The 20,307-nt window shown below is 31.4% G+C and overlaps 1 protein-coding gene across 1 annotated transcript in view; it reads right to left on the bottom strand.

Annotated features, from left to right (window-relative positions):
- Nucleotides 1-2,723: 2,723 nt before the first annotated feature.
- LOC134705863 (citron Rho-interacting kinase-like) overlaps nt 2,724-20,307 on the bottom strand; it is a 63,738-nt gene continuing 46,154 nt past the window's right edge. Inside the window, exons 35-45 of the mRNA XM_063564577.1 lie at nt 19,661-19,897; nt 19,096-19,201; nt 16,510-16,590; nt 12,204-12,348; nt 10,117-10,358; nt 9,806-9,914; nt 7,906-8,037; nt 6,597-6,677; nt 5,903-5,984; nt 5,339-5,509; nt 2,724-4,849 (exon numbers count right to left, since the gene is read on the bottom strand). Of these exons, the coding sequence (XP_063420647.1) occupies nt 4,690-4,849; nt 5,339-5,509; nt 5,903-5,984; nt 6,597-6,677; nt 7,906-8,037; nt 9,806-9,914; nt 10,117-10,358; nt 12,204-12,348; nt 16,510-16,590; nt 19,096-19,201; nt 19,661-19,897 (1,546 nt within the window). The 3' untranslated portion in view covers nt 2,724-4,689. The remainder of the gene's footprint in view (nt 4,850-5,338; nt 5,510-5,902; nt 5,985-6,596; nt 6,678-7,905; nt 8,038-9,805; nt 9,915-10,116; nt 10,359-12,203; nt 12,349-16,509; nt 16,591-19,095; nt 19,202-19,660; nt 19,898-20,307) is intronic.

Raw genomic sequence — 20,307 nt, 5'->3', positions numbered from 1 at the left:
TAATTTACTTTTAAAACTAATAAATACTTTTCAAACAATTATTTGTCTGGCCTCATGAGTAGAAGTTCTTATTTGGTTCAAACGTTTGAAGTTTTTTCTTTTAATGCACTTTAAATTGCAGTAAATATTTTTCTCGAAAAACTTATTTGGCTTACTAATTTATTCAAGTTCCACTAATGATTGTTCGTTAGACAAATGACATTTTAAACTTTGCAGTTTTTAAACAGCCGCTAAACCATTAGGTCATTTAATATCACATTCAGATTATTGTCATTTTATGATGTTCTTTCCATTAACAATTGCTTTTCTGATTTGGTTGATATCGCACATAACTAGAAATTAAAGAAACAACACATAGGGCTTCCTCGAATTTGACATTCACGTTCATCTCAGTACCAGAATCTATGACAAGCGAGACGAATTTAATTTAAAAAAAATCTATTTGCCCCACCGTAGTAGCAATATGCCAACTTCACCTTATGGGATATACATTTCACAACTTATTCAGTTTTCAAAAGCTTGCAGCTCCTACTCAGACTTAGTAAAACGTCACCCGTGTCTGCGAAGAAAGTTGATGATACACGGGTTCGTCAAGAAACTTCTCATCCTTTTTTTTCATCGGAAGGTACCAAGACCTTGTTGATAAATATGCTATATCAATTTTACAAATAATATACGATGGTCTTGAATGATAAGATTCCAGATACTGATGTTGTGAATCATTTTAATAACATCCTGTCATTGTATTATTGTGCTTTGTTACATGTGTGTTTACTTTTATAGTAGTTAAGATATAACACAATCTTGAATGCTGTTTCCCTATTTCTAACTGTTTACTTATTATGCCTATTTTTTTTTTGTTCACACTGTTGTCAATATAACAATGGAATTTGGTGCGACTGTCTTACAAGTGAGAGCTTTAGCTAGCTATAAAACCCGGTTTAATACACCATTTTCTACATAGGAAAATGCCTGTACCAAATGGCATTATGACAGTTGTTATCCATTCGTTTGATGTGTTTGAGCTTTAGATTTTGCCATTTGACTTTCCGTTTTGAATTTTCCTCGGAGTTCGGCTTTTTGTAATTTTACCTTTTTCTTAACTAAAGACATCTGTATATAATAGATACGAGATCCATGGTTTGCTTATCCGATTTATGACTTTTGAACAGTGGTTTACAAATGTAACAAGTTTCACCAGCCACTATACTATAAGTGATATACTGCCATATTATTGTATGTAAATGTACATGATAATTAATTAGTCACCAAGTTATTTGATATGGGCAAATGATAAGAAAACATCAATAAATTCAATGGAGCTACACTGGGTAATTACGTATATCATTTATCTTAAAACTGAGATGCTCTAACACCTGTACTACAAAATTTGTATTTGTAATACAAATGCTTTATTATTAGAAATGTAAGAATTAACAAGTCACTTAAGATTGACTATAAAAGAACATGGCTCATCATTGAATAGCTAGAACTGCACCTCTATAAAAATGCCGAACTCAAAAACCTAATAATGAAGCAATGTAAATAGTCAATGAAAACCATAACTCAGACGATGACTACAATATTCTGTTTTCAGAACTGAAATTTAACTAATATCATGCTACTGCAACATGTCATAAAACAATGGTCTTCAAAAACTTCTCTTCATTAACACAACTAATCAGAGAGTTTATAAATTAAAAAGTAGGTAAATATCTGAGACAGCAAACCATAAACATTTTCACATACCTTAGAATCTGATATTTAATTATAAACTTAGTCATTAGTGATGTACAATACCATTGTTTCAACAAAGGCTAAAAAAGTTTTGCCATCAACTTCAAATTTATACATTTAAACACAGTTTAAAATCTGCGTTATTTGGTCTTTGTTGGATTATTGTCCGGTTGGAAATCATCTCACATCTCCATATTTTATAATAATTTACAACTTAACAATCTTATAAAGTCAATTCAGCTTGATTAAGAGGCAAAATAAATGAAAGGAAATTGTCAAAACAAATCATAAAGCCATTACCAGAGGTCAATTTTAGATGCAGTGGGTCAATTTAGTGCACAAGCATTTGTTAACTTTTTTTTTTAAGAGGAAAAGTGATTAGACAGTTGACATTCTAATTTAAAAGAGTTAAACTATATGCATTTATTTTAATCTGCAAGTCAAATAAACTATTAATAATCATATGCTTAAGATTTTTTAATATTTATCCAGAAATACATGTATCCATAAAAGATTGTTCAGTTGTATGCTCATACCAAAATTCTATTTTCAGTGGTAGTAAGTATCATATGTGATGTTGGTTTGGGTAATAAACCTTGATTCAATAATACCTTATCAACATTATTTTCCCAAGATTAAGTATAGTTGAATTTTGTGACTGCTTAATTTTTCAAAATGAGTCATGCTGGGTAGGGCTATATATGTATATATAAACAAGAATGCGCAACAGTACATGGATGCCCCACCCACACAATCCTTTCCTATGTTCAGGGAGATGTGAAATTGGGATTAAAACTCTAATTTGGCATAATATTAGAAAGATTATATCATAGGGAACATGTGTATTAAGTATCAAGTTGATTGGACTTCAACTTCATCAAAACTAACTTCACTATAAACTTTAACCTGAAGCATGAAAGAAAGACCAGAAATCAAAATGCCCCTCTACTATTGTATGTATGGCATAAAAATAAAATAAACAAAACTATCATTGCTGTATCGTATATTTTATGAAGTATTATTTTTCAACCTCTACAAAACACATGTGGTGGAAGATGTCACACATTATTATTTACAACACAAAATCATATTACAAGCTGTTCTAATTTCAAAGATTTGCACCTGTCAAAGAGACCATAACGTGTTGTACATGAGTACATGTATATGTACTACAGATTATAAACACAACAAGAGAACACAATGATACTAAAATGTTACTGAAAACCATTCACAAATTTTAAAAGTGGCAAAATTTCTTTAAAATATTCTTTATGAATTCTAAACTAATCACTTACAGTTCTGATGGAAAATTTTCATTTATAAAAAAAAATCAATTCAGGTAGTAGATATGAAATAGCACCATTGAAGATTATTTTAAATACTTCATACTAGCATAAAATGGAAGAAGAAACAGTTAAGGACTATAAACACAAAATATTTAATGAGATATAAGATGAAACCAAGGTAAGAATATTCACATAGTAAAATACATAAAAATGTACACACATTCAAAAAAAACTACACAATAGTCATGTATAAATTAAAATGATATGTACCCTTCAAAAGCAATGACTATATACTACTATATACATTTGTTCATTCATTTTCTTTCAGACTTAATCACCATGCCATGTGAACTGTATGTAATTTAATGAATCAGGAAGCATGAAACTGAAATGTGGCCTCTTCAACACAGACAACTGTATGTCTAAATTGCAAGCAAATGTTTCGGGTCAAATGTACTATTAGATTTTAGTTTGAACTTCTAATCAACATAATTCAGAAGCAGACAGATTAACAAACATGTCTAAAAATAATTTTTTGTAGGAATCATAAAATTTTATCTATAGCAAACACGAGATGTAATTTGAACTCTCTGGAGTTTGCAAGAAATACAAAACTAACTTATCAATTAGAATATACCTTAAAAATGAGAGTGTATTAAAGTCAGATATAATAACCATGTGGTAATCCACGTGATTTTGTTTTCACACATGATTAATAGGGATTGAGTTTCATATCATTGAATACTTCTATCCAATTATAAAGATGAAAATAGAAAAATAAAATAAGATGCCAGATGATATGCCAGAATACAAAAATATGATAACTATAACATTGATTTGATTTCTTTGTTTAGCTTATCTATGATTGGTTTCAAATGAACAAGAAAATCTGAAAATGTGGGGATAGCTATTTCAAATGAAACCACCTAACATGCATGCTTAGCATCCCTTTTTATTATTACTTATTCCAAAGGCAAATAGTTTTCCAAATTATTGTATTAGTTAGTTAAAGTATATTGTTTTGGCCCCAAGATTTTTTTCAAGAATTGTAAAAATTGAAAAGAAGAAACTAGTCTTTACCTGAATTCTTATAGAATAAGGAAAAAGTTAATTGAACAATCAATTTTATCACATAAAAATTATTTATAAAATTTGATAATTCAGATAGAATTATTTATAAATCTATTAATTCTGTCAGACAAAAATCATACATCAATGAGTTAGTTTTGACAATCCTTCTAAAGGGCCTGCAAAACCTTTGACTTGAGTTTTCAAACTCCTCCTACATTCATTACTGATGAAGATTAGAATTGTACTTCCAAATACCTTTCAATTAATCTCAATTTTATAAGAAGAAACATTTGAAACTAAAAAGATGGATCCACCATCATCATTTTCTTAAAATCACATTACAATCAAGTTATAACTAGCAATGAAAAGTAATCAGATTGATTAACCTTGAAAATTGCATGACCTTGGAATAGTTTTTGTTTACTCCTTGTTTTTTTACAATATGACCTTGGACCTGTTTGTTTACTACACCAATGTTAATAACACCTCTGACAATAAATAATTAACTAGGATTCCATTGTCCTTGAAATAGTTTGTTTACTACATTAATGTTTACACCATCTTAATCAATTACTAAATCAGATTCCATGACTATTTACACATCTGATTCTACTGTCATTCGACTATCTGCACTTGATACAGATATCTCACTAAAATTACTGTCTAAAGAAGTTAAAGAGAGTTGTCTCCTCATGTTAGAAGATGGTTTCACACTTCCTTTTTTTGGACTGAGAAATCTTCCTGGTGACTTTGGTCTACAAGTAAAAAAAAATAAAAGGTGAATAAAAGTAATAGCATATTGCAATTCCTCACCTAGAATAATTGTTTGAGCATGAACATTTTAATTCATGACCACATTTTAGCCACTATCAGAACGGACAAATAAAAAATATCAAAAAAAGATTAAAATTAAAATTACTTGATTGAGTTAATTTAAAAGGCAAATGGATATCGGGATTTCTTATATACATTTCTAACAACAACAAAAATAGCTAAAGCAAATCTTACAGTTTACAAGTTTCCAGACGTTCCAATTTATCCTTCATAGAATAGCTTTCATTAAAACATTGATAATATAAATATGTTAAAATTACCGTTTAAGTATAAAAATTGAACTGTGAATATTTTAAAATTACCATTGAAGTAATATTGTACTGTAAATACGTTAAAATTACCATTTCAAAATAAAAATTAAAACCGTCTGTTATAAACAACTCAATCTTTTGGGTTTTTTTTAAACTGACCTATTTTCTTTATCATCCTCATCCTTGAATTCTCTTGAGATTCCATCGTTTCCTTGGAGAACTATTAATTCTGTCAGGTATCCTGTTCCCATGGAAATGTAAACAGTACCACGAGTAATACCTACACCCAGAAATCGGGGGCCTTGAATATCTATACAGGTCTGTTTACCTCTATAAGGATAAGAAACAAACAAAATTATTATTAAAAATAGCATTTGTAAAAAGTTTCAATTAGAATTTTAATATTCTTACTAATTGAAATTGATACACCCTATCCATTGGCAATATTCAATAAATTTGAAATGTTAACAATTTTATTAACTGTGAATAGACCATATAACCATAAAATATTAAATACACAGGGGACACAGCATTTTACAAATACAGGTGAAAAAACTATATATATATATATTGTTTTCAGTAATTTGGATTATACTTCACTCAAGGAAACACCAGTGACTATGTAGACAATGAAGTAAAGAGATTTCAAGTATTTAAAAAGTTCTGATAAATAAAGATTTTTTTACTCCAAATCATAATATACATGTATAAATATTAACAAACCTTGTTTCTCTTTTGTCAGCAGGTATTGTAATACATTGTACACTACTAAAGTATGTGACATAAAGGAATGGTTCACTGTAAGCTGTCAAAACAATAAAACTAATAATAAGTTCAGTCTCATCATGTTAACAGCAAGTTATTCCTTGAAGATTTTGAAGTCAGATAAATGATTAATTAAATTACTACTAATAATTTTAGGGTCACAGAATCACTTCGTGTGTGTAAATATGCTCCAAAGTGGACACCTCAGTAAAAATACTGATCAAAATAAATATAAACTTGTAATGGCATTCGGCATAATTGTTATATTTTATATTGGGGTTAAATTCATCAATTATGGAATGCATTTATAATTCTGATTTTTGAAAAAAAGGACTCAAAGTGCAGGATTACTAATTACAATTTCAGGAAAATCTGCATACAGATGTATGTATAAGATATCAGAATATGAGTTCTAATTATTATGATACTCACCCAGTTAGTGTAAACATATTTTACTGTTCAAAAATGACAAATGGATTAGACGCAAGTTTTTCAACTTAGTAACGTCTTCTCCAGCTCACTTGCATTATTCGCATACATAAAAATCTCACAATAATTTCTAAATTTACAGTATAATGAACAACAAAAGTTAATGGAGAATAAAAAAATCTCTGTGCTTCAGGTAAAGAGGCAAACTTCTAACTTTACCTACCAAAAGACAATGGGAGACAACTCCATTTCAGCTCTGTTGGTCTGCTTCTTTTTCCCTTTGAATCAACATAAAATCCAAATTCTGCAAAAATAATCAGTTACATATTGACTTTTTATGTTCAATGTAAAGTCATTTTGGTTTCTGCTTAAATGCAAATAAAAACTTATATCCCTTTATTTGCAAAGAAGGTCTTTATTCTTACAAACTTTGTAGCTTAGAACTGGTACCTTTATTTCATTAGAGAAGACATTATATAAATAACACATAGCTGAGAGGGTGATAGAGCAGATTGTTTCCCCGAGAAAACATTGTCAACTGAGGCAAAGCCAAGGTTGACAATGTCTTTTCGAGGGGTAACAATCTGCTCTATCACCCTCTCAGATATGTGTTATTTACTTTATTATACTGAATGTTCTGTTATCACTGTCGATTAAATTTAAAATTCAAAGTAATAAAGTATGACATCTTGTATATAACCATCCGTATTTAATAAAGCGCACACTTGAACAAGCGTCTCTGTGAAGGGTGATAGAGTATTTGTCATAGGATAGAGTCGTGTTTAATAAAGCGCACACTTGATCAAGCGTCTCAATGAAGGGTAACACAGTAAATTGACACCCTCTCATTAGCCAATCAAAATCTGGCATTTTGACATGAAGTATAATAAATATTACTATTCACTTTTCATTCATTATTATTTGTGAGACATCAATTTTCATGTATTTCATTGGTAAAGGTAAACTACAAATCAAATGTTCAATGATTTTATTTTGTTATGCCCCACCTAGGATAACAGAGGGGCATTATGTTTTCTGGTCTGTACATCAGTCTTTTTATTTGTCCGTTCGTCCATCTGTCCCTCTTCAGGTTAAAGTTTTTTTTATACTATGACGTAGGCAAATTCAGGAAATTAATTTACATAAATATACAATTTTTCTGCCATCAATGGAAATTTGTATCCACGAAAATAAATGAATGCACAAAATGAAGGGATAATTTTTTGGCAATCGACAGTTATCTGGGGCACTTTTGTATCGGAAAAGAAAAGGCTCACAATGTAAGTAACAACTGTACTGTAACACATAACAAATGTTAACAAGCTTGATCTTCAATAAAAAGACCTTATAATGTATCTACAACAAAGATGCTTTTAGATCTTGTCTGCCTTTAAAGGTCTCTCATGACTAAGTTGTTATCTAACACGGATATATGCACTAACCAGAAGCTGTAGAGCTGTTTGAAACAAATAAAGAAAAGAACCAATCTAGATTTTTTTTTAGTTGTAATTAATGTTTAACAAAATCATTACCATGAAAACAGATGAGAAATTCTAACGGCAATCCTTCAGGTGATACTTTTACAACTGCTAAGGGGAAGCTATTGTGTATTGCTGCTCCAAAAGCTGCAAATGCTAAAGAGTTATCCCTCTTGTCAACAAAATCTACAAAAACAAAAAAAAAACAAATAAGTTTATATGAAACATTGTTCATTCAATTCTAACATCTTGACTTTCCTTGTTCATTAAATCTTTATTTTTAAAGATATTATAATTTTTGAAACATACAGAAAAACTTGAAAAATGAGAAGTAGAAGCATTATTCTTGAAAAATATTGCACAATTTATTCAAATCATAGAGTAGTTTAAATTGATTGCCAATCTTTGGTATTATAAATTATATGCCTTTGTAATTACCAATAAAATACAAATAAGAATAATAGTAGTTCAAGTTCAATCTATAATTTAAACACAAATGTTACTTTTTTTGTGTAAACATCATTCATGGTAGAATCCTGGGTAAAACAAAACAAAAAGAAGCATAAAAAAATATGCATAAAATTGCAATGTGATAAGAAATTTATTCCACATTTGGTTTAAAAAATAACATTCTATTTTTAAAAGAAGCAATTAGTAAACATGCTAATATTTCCTTTCTGCAGTGAAAAACCACTTGTTAATACATTTTCTATGAATAAATATTTGATTTTTATTCAGTCGACTCCACTTAATTGCATACTGCTTAATAGCATAATTCGGTTAATTGCATAATTTTCTCCTGCACAAAACCATTTTTCATTCATCTAATGTTAAATTGTCCAGTTAAATGCATAGCTCTTCAAGTGACCTTTGGGTTAATTGTATAGAAAATAAATGCCAGCTAGATGTGCTTTGTTAAAACTGACAAGATTTATGACATAGTATATTTTTCTTGAATGCATCATAATTATCTTTATTTCATATTTACTTTTCTGTTATTTAAATAAAGTTTTAAAACAGTTTCTTTCATGTTTATATGATGGAATTTGATGATAAAATAAACCTTGATCTGTACACATGTTCTTTTACGTATTTTAAGCCTCAAGGTCATAAAGTCAAACAGGTAATTGTTGTAAAAAAGATTGGATTTCAAACTTGTCAATGGTGAATTTTAAAAACAATAACGCCTGCTAATTATCGATCATTATCCAACGTGTACGCTTGGATGATCTGCATTTATGGTAAATATTACAGGGCATTTATACAAGGTTGAAGAATTTTATACATCATTTATTTATTCTTAATATTTTTTTGAATGAGCATTTACGTCTAATTATCATATTTGCTCACTTTCAACACTTGTGTCCAGCAAATAACCCGTGCAGGGTCCCATTACCTGTTTACTGCTTTGCATATACGAAACTAACAAGGTTAAAGAAACAGTGTTACATAACTATGCAAGCAGAAAATAATGCAGTTCATTGCACATCTATTATTCAAAATGATTAAAAACTGTGTAGTACTGTTGAACAGTTTATTTTAATAAAAGTGGAACAATGTACATTGTACATACGGGTCATAGAAACAAATCTATTTTTAGAACAATTTGTTTTTTATTTTCAGATTCCAGGTAAAAGGAAACTTTGGTATGCAAATAAACTAAAACTAAATAAATTAGAAATATTATTGAAAGAATACAAAATAAAATAGCATGAATGACACTAGGCATATAACTTTTATTAGAATAAATCAACATTTAATATGTTGTAAGTGGATTATGGACGTTCATCTTTCGTCAGTGATTTTCTTTAATGTTCTGTACTATCGATGTCATTTTGACTTCGTTATTTGGCATATCGGATGTAAGCATACTCCGCTTAGTTGCAAAATTTTGTCTGACAATTAGGCTATGCGAATAACCAGAATTGACTCTAATACTAATTAATCAACATACCAGTAATGTTTGGATGATCTAAACTCAAACGATAAAATTTGTCTGTTCCCACTATTGCAAACTCATGGGATAAACAAACACAGCTGCATGGCTCATTAGTCATGAATTCCTGCAAAAAAAGAAATAAATCACAGTTTTAAAATTATTAAATATTAATAAAAACCTTCTATGCTAGTTCTGCTGTGAAACAGGGTTTTTACCAACAGCAAAAATTATATATATGGGTATTATATAACATCTTTTTATTCTATATTAATCAAGCCTTTAAATTAATTTCTTAGAACCAAAACTTAAAGTCATATGAAACATACTTTTCTCAAACAGAATGACTTCATTTCTGAGTTATACTTCATAAGTAGAACTCTGTCAGCCATACCAACAACCATGTAGGAACCACCATGACACTTGGAAGCATCCATCACAGTACATCCAACAATTCCCTCAATGACTGTATGGGGAATAGGATTTGTCTCTTCTTTAGCAGCAGAGTTGGCCTGATCTATTCTGGAATGTATCATACGCTTGTCAATGGTGACTACAGACCTTTCCCTTCCTGCAACAGAAACAAATTTTGTTAGTAAAGGATTGAAATGGTACATGATATCAACAATATCTTTTCTTCTTCAGTGCACCTGGATAGCATGTCACAAACATATCATTTTTACTGTCAGGGAGTATGTTAACCAACTAAAAAATTGGCATACTTTTGTAGTTTTTGCTTGTAAGAATTTATTTTTTTTTAATTTTGCTATGAATGAGGATTTTTCTATTCTTCCTATACTGTGGATTCATTTATTTTCGTGGGTATCAATTTCATGGATTGCTGAACACTTACATATTCCAGGATATTTCTTGGTTTTGCCTATCTCTGTTTACATAGCCTATTGAAAATATGTTATTCGTTGAACATTTGAATTCATGGTTCACCTGTTCCCACGAAACCCACAGAAATTGGTATCCAACGAATAACAATCATTCTAGTTTAAATTTATTTTTTTGTCTTGGTTATGTAAGTTTCAGCTTGTCAAAATAAAATTAAGAAGATATGGCATGTTTGCCAAACTGAGACCAAAGTTAACAGTTATAAGTCAATATACTGCCTTCAACAATCGGAAAACTCATACCATATGATTAAAATTTTGATTTAAGTTTCTAGTTCCCTCATATCTTGATTTAAAGCATCTAAGAAGACACAATATTTATTGTAATGTGCATCTGCTGCATTAAAAATTTGTAAGGGTTCCGCGGAACCTAGTGTCTCGCCTATTTTTGCTGTAAATCGCAGGCTCAACAACAATGAGGAAAAAAATCAATAAAAATATTCCTCTTGTTACTATTTTATGATTTAAAAGTAAATTACAGAAAAAACGGAGTAATCTTTTTACAAACTTTACTTCTGGATACAATCTTGTGATCATAAATAAGCTTCTGTCCAAGTTTGGTACAAACCCAGGATAGTTTAAGAAAGTTATCAAAATTTTAAAAACTTTAACCACAGAGTGAATGTAATGGTTCCCCGCAGAAAAACTAAGTCCATTTAAAAGTAAAATATGGAAAAAATGGATTTATTTATTTACAAAATTTACTTCTTGATACTATCTTATGATCATAAACAAGCTTCTGTCCAAGTTTGGTACAAACCAAGGATAGTTTAAGAAAGTTATTAAAATTCTTAAAACTATAACCACAGAGTGAATGTAATGTTTCCCTGCAGAAAAATCTAAGTCCATTTATAAGTAAAATACGGAAAAAATGAAATTTTATTTTTACAAAATTTACTTCTGGATATTATCTTATGATCATAAACAAGCTTCTGTCCAAGTTTGGTACAAACCCAGGATAGTTGGAGAAAGTTATTAAAATTCTAAAAAATTTAACCACAGAGTGAATGTTTTGTTTCCCCGCAGAAAAAATTAAGTCCATTTATAGTAAAATACGGAAAAAATGGAATTTTATTTTTACAAAATTTACTTCTGGATACTATCTTATGATCATAAACAAGCTTCTGTCAAAGTTTGGTAGAAATCCAGTATAGTTTAAGAAAGTTATTAAAATTCTAAAAACTTTAACCACAGAGTGAATGTTTTGTTTCCCCACAGAAAAAACTTAGTCCATTTCTAGTAAAATACGGAAAAACTGGAATTTTATTTTTACAAAATTTACTTCTGGATACTATCTTATGATCATAAACAATCTTCTGTCAAAGTTTGGTAGAAATCCAGTATAGTTTAAGAAAGTTATTAAAATTTCAAAAACTTTAACCACAGAGTGAATATTTGTTGACGCCGCCGACGACGCAGACGCCGACGGAATGTAGGATCGCTTAGTCTCGCTTTTTCGACTAAAGTCGAAGGCTCGACAAAAATGGTTTCACCTAAAATTATTACTATTTTTTTACCTGTTATTAGAATGATCAGGTTGAGAGAGGATATGTATACAATTTGATGCACACATTTAAATCCTGTCAGCTGTGTAATAATGGCATGTGTACCATGGTATAAATTCACACAAAATAGTCCCTCGTCTGCACCAAGTAATACCAGCTGAAGAAAAAGAAGAAAAATTTGTAAGGGTTCCGCGGAACCCAGTGTCTCGCCTACTTTTGCTGTAAATCGCAGGCTCAACAAAAAGGAGGGAAAAAAATCAATAAAAATATTCCTTTCGATTGTAAGAAACATCTGTCCAAGTTTGGTAAAAATGTAGGATAGTTATAAATGAATATATAATTAATGTTTTGAAAACTTAAACTGCAGACTGTATGTAATGTTAACTGGAAGAAAATCTAAGTCCCTTTAAAAGTAAAATACAGAAAAATTGGAGTTATCTTTTTACAAAATTTACTTCTGGGTACTATCTTATGATCATAAATAAGCTTCTGTCCAAGTTTGGTATAAACCCAGGATAGTTTAAGAAAGTTATTAAAATTTTAAAAACTTTAACCACAGAGTAAATGTAATGTTTCCCTGCAGAAAAACTAAGTCCATTTAAAAGTAAAATACGGAAAAAATGGATTTATTTTTTTACAAAATTTACTTCTGGATACTATCTTATGATCATAAACAAGTTTCTGTCCAAGTTTGGTACAAACCAAGGACAGTTTAAGAAAGTTATTAAAATTCTAAAAACTTTAACCACAGAGTGAATGTAATGTTTCCCCGCAGAAAAAACTAAGTCCATTTATAAGTAAAATACTGAAAAAATAGAATTTTATTTTTACAAATTTACTTCTGGATACTATCTTATGATCATAAACAAGCTTCTGTCCAAGTTTAATAGAAATCCAGTATAGTTTAAGAAAGTTATAAAAATTTCAAAAACTTTAACCACAGAGTGAATATTTGTGGACGCCGCCGACGACGATGACGCCGACAGAAAGTAGGATCGCTAAGTCTCGCTTTTTTTACTAAAGTCGAAGGCTCGACAAAAAAACTGTTCACACAAAATCAACCCTGAGGTTTTTCCACACATGCACCACATTTTTTTATAGAGTTAAATTAACCATGTTCTGAAAATACTAATCAAATGAAAACTGGTTGAAAAAAATAATTTCCCATGTCAGTCAATAGATCTGCACTGTTTACGCTATGATAATTTGGTATGCGCTATATTTATCACCACATATTATTCAAGAACATCTTTTAATTTCTTCATTTCATTTTAACATTTTAAATAAAATTGAGAATGGAAATGGGAAGTCTGATGTCAGAAGATGTAACCAAAGAAAATAAACAAAATGACAATTATACATAAATAACAACAGACTACTAGCAGTTAACTGACATGCCAGCTCCAGACTTCAATTAAACTGATTGAAAGATTATGATTTCATCATATGAATATCAGGCACAATCCTTCACTTTAGGGGTTTAGTATCATAACCATCATAACATATATGAGAGGAACATAACCCGTGTCATGCCAACAACTGGTTTTTTAATAAATGTGTTTAGTTCCGATGCAAAGACCCTATAAGTGAATCAATATTGAAACAAAAATATGCAATCTTTAGTGACCTGACAACAGTATCGTAACTATATCCCTTCTTAATAAGTCTATTTAAAGGTTTTGCTAGTTTCTGCAGTGAATACTGACATTTTTGTGCTTTATAAAGAATATTTCCATAAAAAAATTGGATGTGAAATACCTAAATGTATAAGAAGTCTGCGTGTTGAGCTATATTTACGAATGATGTCCTTATACTGATGATAAAATTTAGTAAATGTTTTGACTAGTTTGTGATATCGAAAACCCTGGTGTAATAAAGTTTATATATAACATAATTTGTTCCAATTCAAAAAAGAAAATGTAAGACCACCAAACTTTGTCATGTTTTTCAAAAAGCATACATCACTCTGTAGACATCTGTATGATAACTGGTTTTTTTTAGTTTTTGTTCTTTGTTGCTGTATATCGTATTTATTAATCGTTTATTGTTTTGTTCATATATCAGGAGGATAGTTTTTGCATTTGAATTTAGGGACCTTGGCCTGGGTTTGTCTAAATAGTTCAACTTCTGTATTATTAGCCTGTCAACACTGTGGTTGTGAGTTTGAATACATGTCAGGTGTGTTTGACTCCAATCTTAATTGTCTGGGATTGTCAGTTTTCCTACGGAAGGGAAGTTGTTCTCTCTATCATTAGCCTGTCAACACTGTGGTTGTGAGTTTGTATACATGTCAGGTGTGTTTGACTCCAATCTTAATTGTCAGGGATTGTCAGTTTTCCTACGGAAGGCAAGTTGTTCTCTCTATCATTAGCCTATAAACACTGTGGCTGTGAGTTTGAATACATGTCAGGTGTGTTTGACTCCAATCTTAATTGTCTGGGATTATCAGTTTTACTACGGAAGGCAAGTTGTTCTCTCTTTCATTAGCCTATAAACACTGTGGCTGTGAGTTTGAATACATGTCAGGTGTGTTTGACTCCAATCTTAATTGTCTGGGATTGTCAGTTTTCCTACGGAAGGCAAGTTGTTCTCTCTAACATTAGCCTATCAACACTGTGGTTGTGAGTTTGTATACATGTCAGGTGTGTGTCACTCCAATCTTAATTGTCTGGGATTAGCAGTTTTCCTACGGAAGGCAAGTTGTTCTCTCTATCATTAGCCTATAAACACTGTGGTTGTGAGTTTGTTTACATGTCAGGTGTGTTTGACTCCAATCTTAATTGTCTGGGATTATCAGTTTTCCTACGAAAGGCAAGTTGTTCTCTCTATCATTAGCCTATAAACACTGTGGCTGTGAGTTTGAATACATGTCAGGTGTGTTTGACTCCAATCTTAATTGTCTGGGATTGTCAGTTTTCCTACGCAAGGCAAGTTGTTCTCTCTATCATTAGCCTGTCAACACTGTGGTTGTGAGTTTGTATACATGTCAGGTGTGTTTGACTCCAATCTTAATTGTCTGGGATTATCAGTTTTCCTACGGAAGGCAAGTTGTTCTCTCTATCATTAGCCTGTCAACACTGTGGTTGTGATTTTGAATACATGTCAGGTGTGTTTGACTCCAATCTTAATTGTCTGGGATTATCAGTTTTCCTACGGAAGGCAAGTTGTTCTCTCTATCATTAGCCTATAAACACTGTGGCTGTGAGTTTGTATACATGTCAGGTGTGTTTGACTCCAATCTTAATTGTCTGGGATTATCAGTTTTCCTACGGAAGGCAAGTTGTTCTCTCTATCATTAGCCTATAAACACTGTGGCTGTGAGTTTGTATACATGTCAGGTGTGTTTGACTCCAATCTTAATTGTCTGGGATTATCAGTTTTCCTACGGAAGGCAAGTTGTTCTCTCTATCATTAGCCTATAAACACTGTGGCTGTGAGTTTGTATACATGTCAGGTGTGTTTGACTCCAATCTTAATTGTCTGGGATTCAGTTTTCCTACGGAAGGCAAGTTGTTCTCTCTATCATTAGCCTATAAACACTGTGGTTGTGAGTTTGAATACATGTCAGGTGTGTTTGACTCCAATCTTAATTGTCTGGGATTGTCAGTTTTCCTACGGAAGGCAAGTTGTTCTCTCTATCATTAGCCTATAAACACTGTGGCTGTGAGTTTGTATACATGTCAGGTGTGTTTGACTCCAATCTTAATTGTCTGGGATTATCAGTTTTCCTACGGAAGGCAAGTTGTTCTCTCTATCATTAGCCTATAAACACTGTGGCTGTGAGTTTGAATACATGTCAGGTGTGTTTGACTCCAATCTTAATTGTCTGGGATTATCAGTTTTCCTACAGAAGGCAAGTTGTTTTCTCTGTGCTCTCCAGCTTCCTCCTCCAATACAAACTGGCTTCCACAAAATAGTGGTGATAGTACTGTTGAACATCAATCAATTGTTTGAATTGTTTTACATTTTGTCATGTTGGGGCCATGCACGGGTTATTTGCTGGACACGAGTGTTGAAAGTGAGCAAATATGTTAATAGCTGGCTATGTGGGGTATTGTTTTTTTTCATTGTTGAATGACATAAGGTTTCTGACTTCTATGTCTTTATGCTTTATGTTTGTATTGTTCACATGTGCTTCAATATTTTATGTAATTGTTTATATATTCTCTGTAACTATGTAACTTGTAGTTTATGAGAAATAAAATTCATTCATTCATTCATTCATTCATTTGGTCTCTTAGTCGAGAGTTGTCTTATTGGTAATCACACCACATCTTCTTTTTTTGTATCAAAAAAACTATTCATTTTATTGGCCTACCTCTTTACAAAGGGCAAAGGAGCAGTTGAGTTCCAGTCTTCGACTTCCTTCTAATTCTAACAGTGTTTTGGAAAACATTCCCTGTAGAAATCAAAGCAGTATTATGTCAGACATTAATGAGTAATCTAAGTTTTTTAAGTTAACAATAAAAATGAGTAATCAAGGATGTTAAAGTTTGTAATCAACATTAGTTATTTAGAATTCCAAAGTTTCCTACAGACATAATGTCAAATCTTGGGTTTACATTGCAATGGGTGGATTTAAAAGATTACATTTAACATTGAGTAATCTAGCATCAGAGTTCTCTTTCATTTCACTGCTGACAGAATATCAAATCTTGGTGTACAATCAAGAGGATGCATGTCAAAGTTTACATTAATCTTTAGTAATCTAGGATGTCAAGTTTTCCTTTCATTTTCCTAACAAACAGCATATTAAATCTTGGAGAACATTGCATAGGATGCATAAAACAAAGATATGGACATAAAGACTTTGGATAGTTTCAAAATATATATATTATAAAAAAGGCAATAAAAAAAACAGAATACAGGTAGCTTCAAAATCAATTTTGCCAATTTCATGACCAATAATGCTGAATTTGAAAATAATATGAAAACCAGGTACTTGCAGGGTGCAGCTTTATACGACTGCAGAGGTCAAACCCTGAACAGTTGGGGCAAGTATGGAAACAACATCCAAGCTTGATACAGCTCTGAATTTGGATTGTGATCAAATTTTTGACATATGGGTTTCTTACACAAAAAAACAAATGTCAAGATTTTACAAATCTATTGAACAATATTGTGCAATTAAAGATTTCTTCTTGAAACTTTAAAAAAATTTAAAATTTAACAATTTGAGAGAAAAAATTGAAAACTGCAAACACCCCCTTTTTTTAGAATTAGTCCAAAACCTGACATTCCTTAAAACGTAATGTACAAGTAGTGTAAGGGAGGTAAATCCGAACATACCCAACATTGTAAGTTAAATGTTTTTGAATTACCTCCCTTACACTGCTTTTAAATTGTCTTAGTTGTCCATTGACCAGAAAAACCTAGTTTTTCCCCTTTTTTTGCCCCTAATTCCAAAACATTTTGAGCCATAACCCCCCAAAGTCAATACTAACTATCCCTTCATGGTATTGAAACTTTTGGTATAATTTCAGAGAGATTCATACACTTAAACACAAGTTATTGTTTGAAAACTACAAAAAATATTATTTTGGGCCCCCTTTATGACCCCTAATTCCACAAGAGTGCACACGCTGAAATGTCTGGCCTTCTTTACTAATCATTGATATTTTGTTGATAGTCCTAAGTATAAAGCTTTATTACAACTGTCACATAAACTTAACATTAACCAAGACTAAATAAAGACCATGATAATGAAAATGAGGTCAAGGTCAGATGAACAATGCCAGGCAGACATATAAAGCTAACAATGCTTCCATACAACAATTATAGTTGACCTATTACTTTAAGTTTGAGAAAAATAGACTAAACCACAAAAACTAAACACTGATCAATGACCCGTGAAAATGAGATCAAGGTCAAATAAAACCTGCGCCACTGACATATAGATCATAAAATATTTCTATACACCAAATATAGTTGACCTATGGCTTATAGTATTAGATACAGAGACCAAAACTCAAAAACTGAACTTTTGACCACTGAACCATGAAAATGAGGTCAAGGTCAGATGACATCTGCCCGCTAGACATGTACACCTTACAATCATTCCATACAACAAATATAGTAGACCTATTGCATAAAGTATGAGAAAAACAGACCAAAACACAAAAACTTATCCATAACCACTGAACCATGAAAATGAGGTTAAGGTCAGATGACACCTGCCAGTTGGCCATGTACACCATACAGTCCTTCCATACTCCAAATATACTAGACCTATTGCTTCTAGTATCTGAGATATGGACTTGACCACCAAAACTTAACCTTGTTCACTGATCCATGAAATGAGGTCAAGGTCAAGTGAAAACTGTTTGACGGGCATGAGGACCTTGCAAGGTACGCACATACCAAATATAATTATCCTATTACTTGTAAGAGAGAATTCAACTTTACAAAAAATCTGAACTTTTTTTACAAGTGGTCACTGAACCATGAAAATGAGGTAAAGGACATTGAACATGTGACTGACGGAAACTTTGTAACATGAGGCATCTATATACAAAGTATGAAGCATCCAGGTCTTCCACCTTCTAAAACATAAAGCTTTTAAGAAGTTAGAGAACGCGGCCGCAGCCACTGCCACCACCACTGCCTGATCACTATCCCTATGTCGAGCTTTCTGCAACAAAAGTTGCAGGCTAGACAAAAACTACTGGGACCATAAACACCAAATCAAATCCCAACCTTCCTTTAGTGGTATTGAACCTTCTGGTAAAAATTTATAAAGATTCATTCACTAAAACTAAAGTTTTTGTCTGGAAACTAAATGCGTCTTCGGATGATGAAGCAGACAAGGACATGATAGCATTATACTACACAAAAAAAAATGTTGGTTGTATAAAAATACTACTTTTACCTGTAAACTTTAAAGTAAAACTTTTTATAGACTTACAGTTCTGACAATGGTGTCTTTTCTCTGTATACTTTTGACAGCAGCCTCCAAACATGCTACCCATTTCTGCTTGTCTGAGAAGTTACTAGCCATTAGATACAACACTCTAAAAAGAGAATAAAGATATGCTTCTTGAAAACATAGATTATATATATACAATGTAGGTAGGTAGTTACAAAGTCAAACAAAAATATTCATACACTTATCTGTTGTCAAATCAGTACCTTTATTGACAAAACATTAAATTGAGCAGGGATAGAGGATAGCCATACTGACTTGAAAATTGTCAACAAATGTGTCTGTTTTACAAGATTTTTTCTGATTAGAGATCAACTCAAAAGATCATTTTCTCCAAATCTATATTCCTGCCGTTATCTTTAATTAGCATATAAGTTATTTTATAGGGGTTCAAATTTGCTTCAAAAAGGAAAGTTCCCTGAATATTTAAATATTCAAGTAAAAAGATCACCTTAAAAAGTTAAAGATCCTGTAAAATGGAGAAAGTAAAGAATGGGAGGTCTTTGAATTTTACAGGAAAGACAGGTGGTGGACCTGAGATTTTTACCTTCCTGGCCAGCAGGTTGTGAGTGGTTGCTGTTCTAGTTTCATGACATGAGCAAGATCAGTGTTTGTTGTGTTTGGCAGTTCTGCTGTACTAATTGCACTATGAACTGTCACATCTGTGTTCGGTGGACCAAGATCAAAAGTGTCTATTGGACTAGCATCAGATTCATACACAAATAATAACAATATATTGTTTTCTAGTGAAGCCCATCGTCTCTCCCAGCCTTGTTTCTCTGTTCTGGTAAAAATAATAAAAACACATTAGCTATTTTAATAAAGATAAACAGAAGTTAATTCCCACTAACATTGAACATTTCATTCCACTATATGAAAATACTGATAGTTATATTAATATTTGATTGGTGGAAACTATCCCATATGACATTGAACAATATTTCATATTCCCCTCTAATTTTGTAACATGTGCATCTTTTCAGCTCTTTTTGCCATAGTAAATATATAGATATAATGCTTCAGCATATTTAATAATAAAGTGTACAATCTAAATGGAAATATTATAAATAATGAATTACTAATGTACTGTTTTTGCCATATAGTTATAAAATCAAGCAGGTATGGAAAATTATACATTTGTATATGTTTACATGATGTCATGCCTAATATATCACAGACCTTGAACAAATGGCC

This window comes from Mytilus trossulus, chromosome 2 (genome assembly GCF_036588685.1).
Source record: "Mytilus trossulus isolate FHL-02 chromosome 2, PNRI_Mtr1.1.1.hap1, whole genome shotgun sequence".
Taxonomy (NCBI): Eukaryota; Metazoa; Mollusca; class Bivalvia; order Mytilida; family Mytilidae; genus Mytilus; species Mytilus trossulus.
This window is presented reverse-complemented; position numbering and strand designations above follow the sequence as displayed.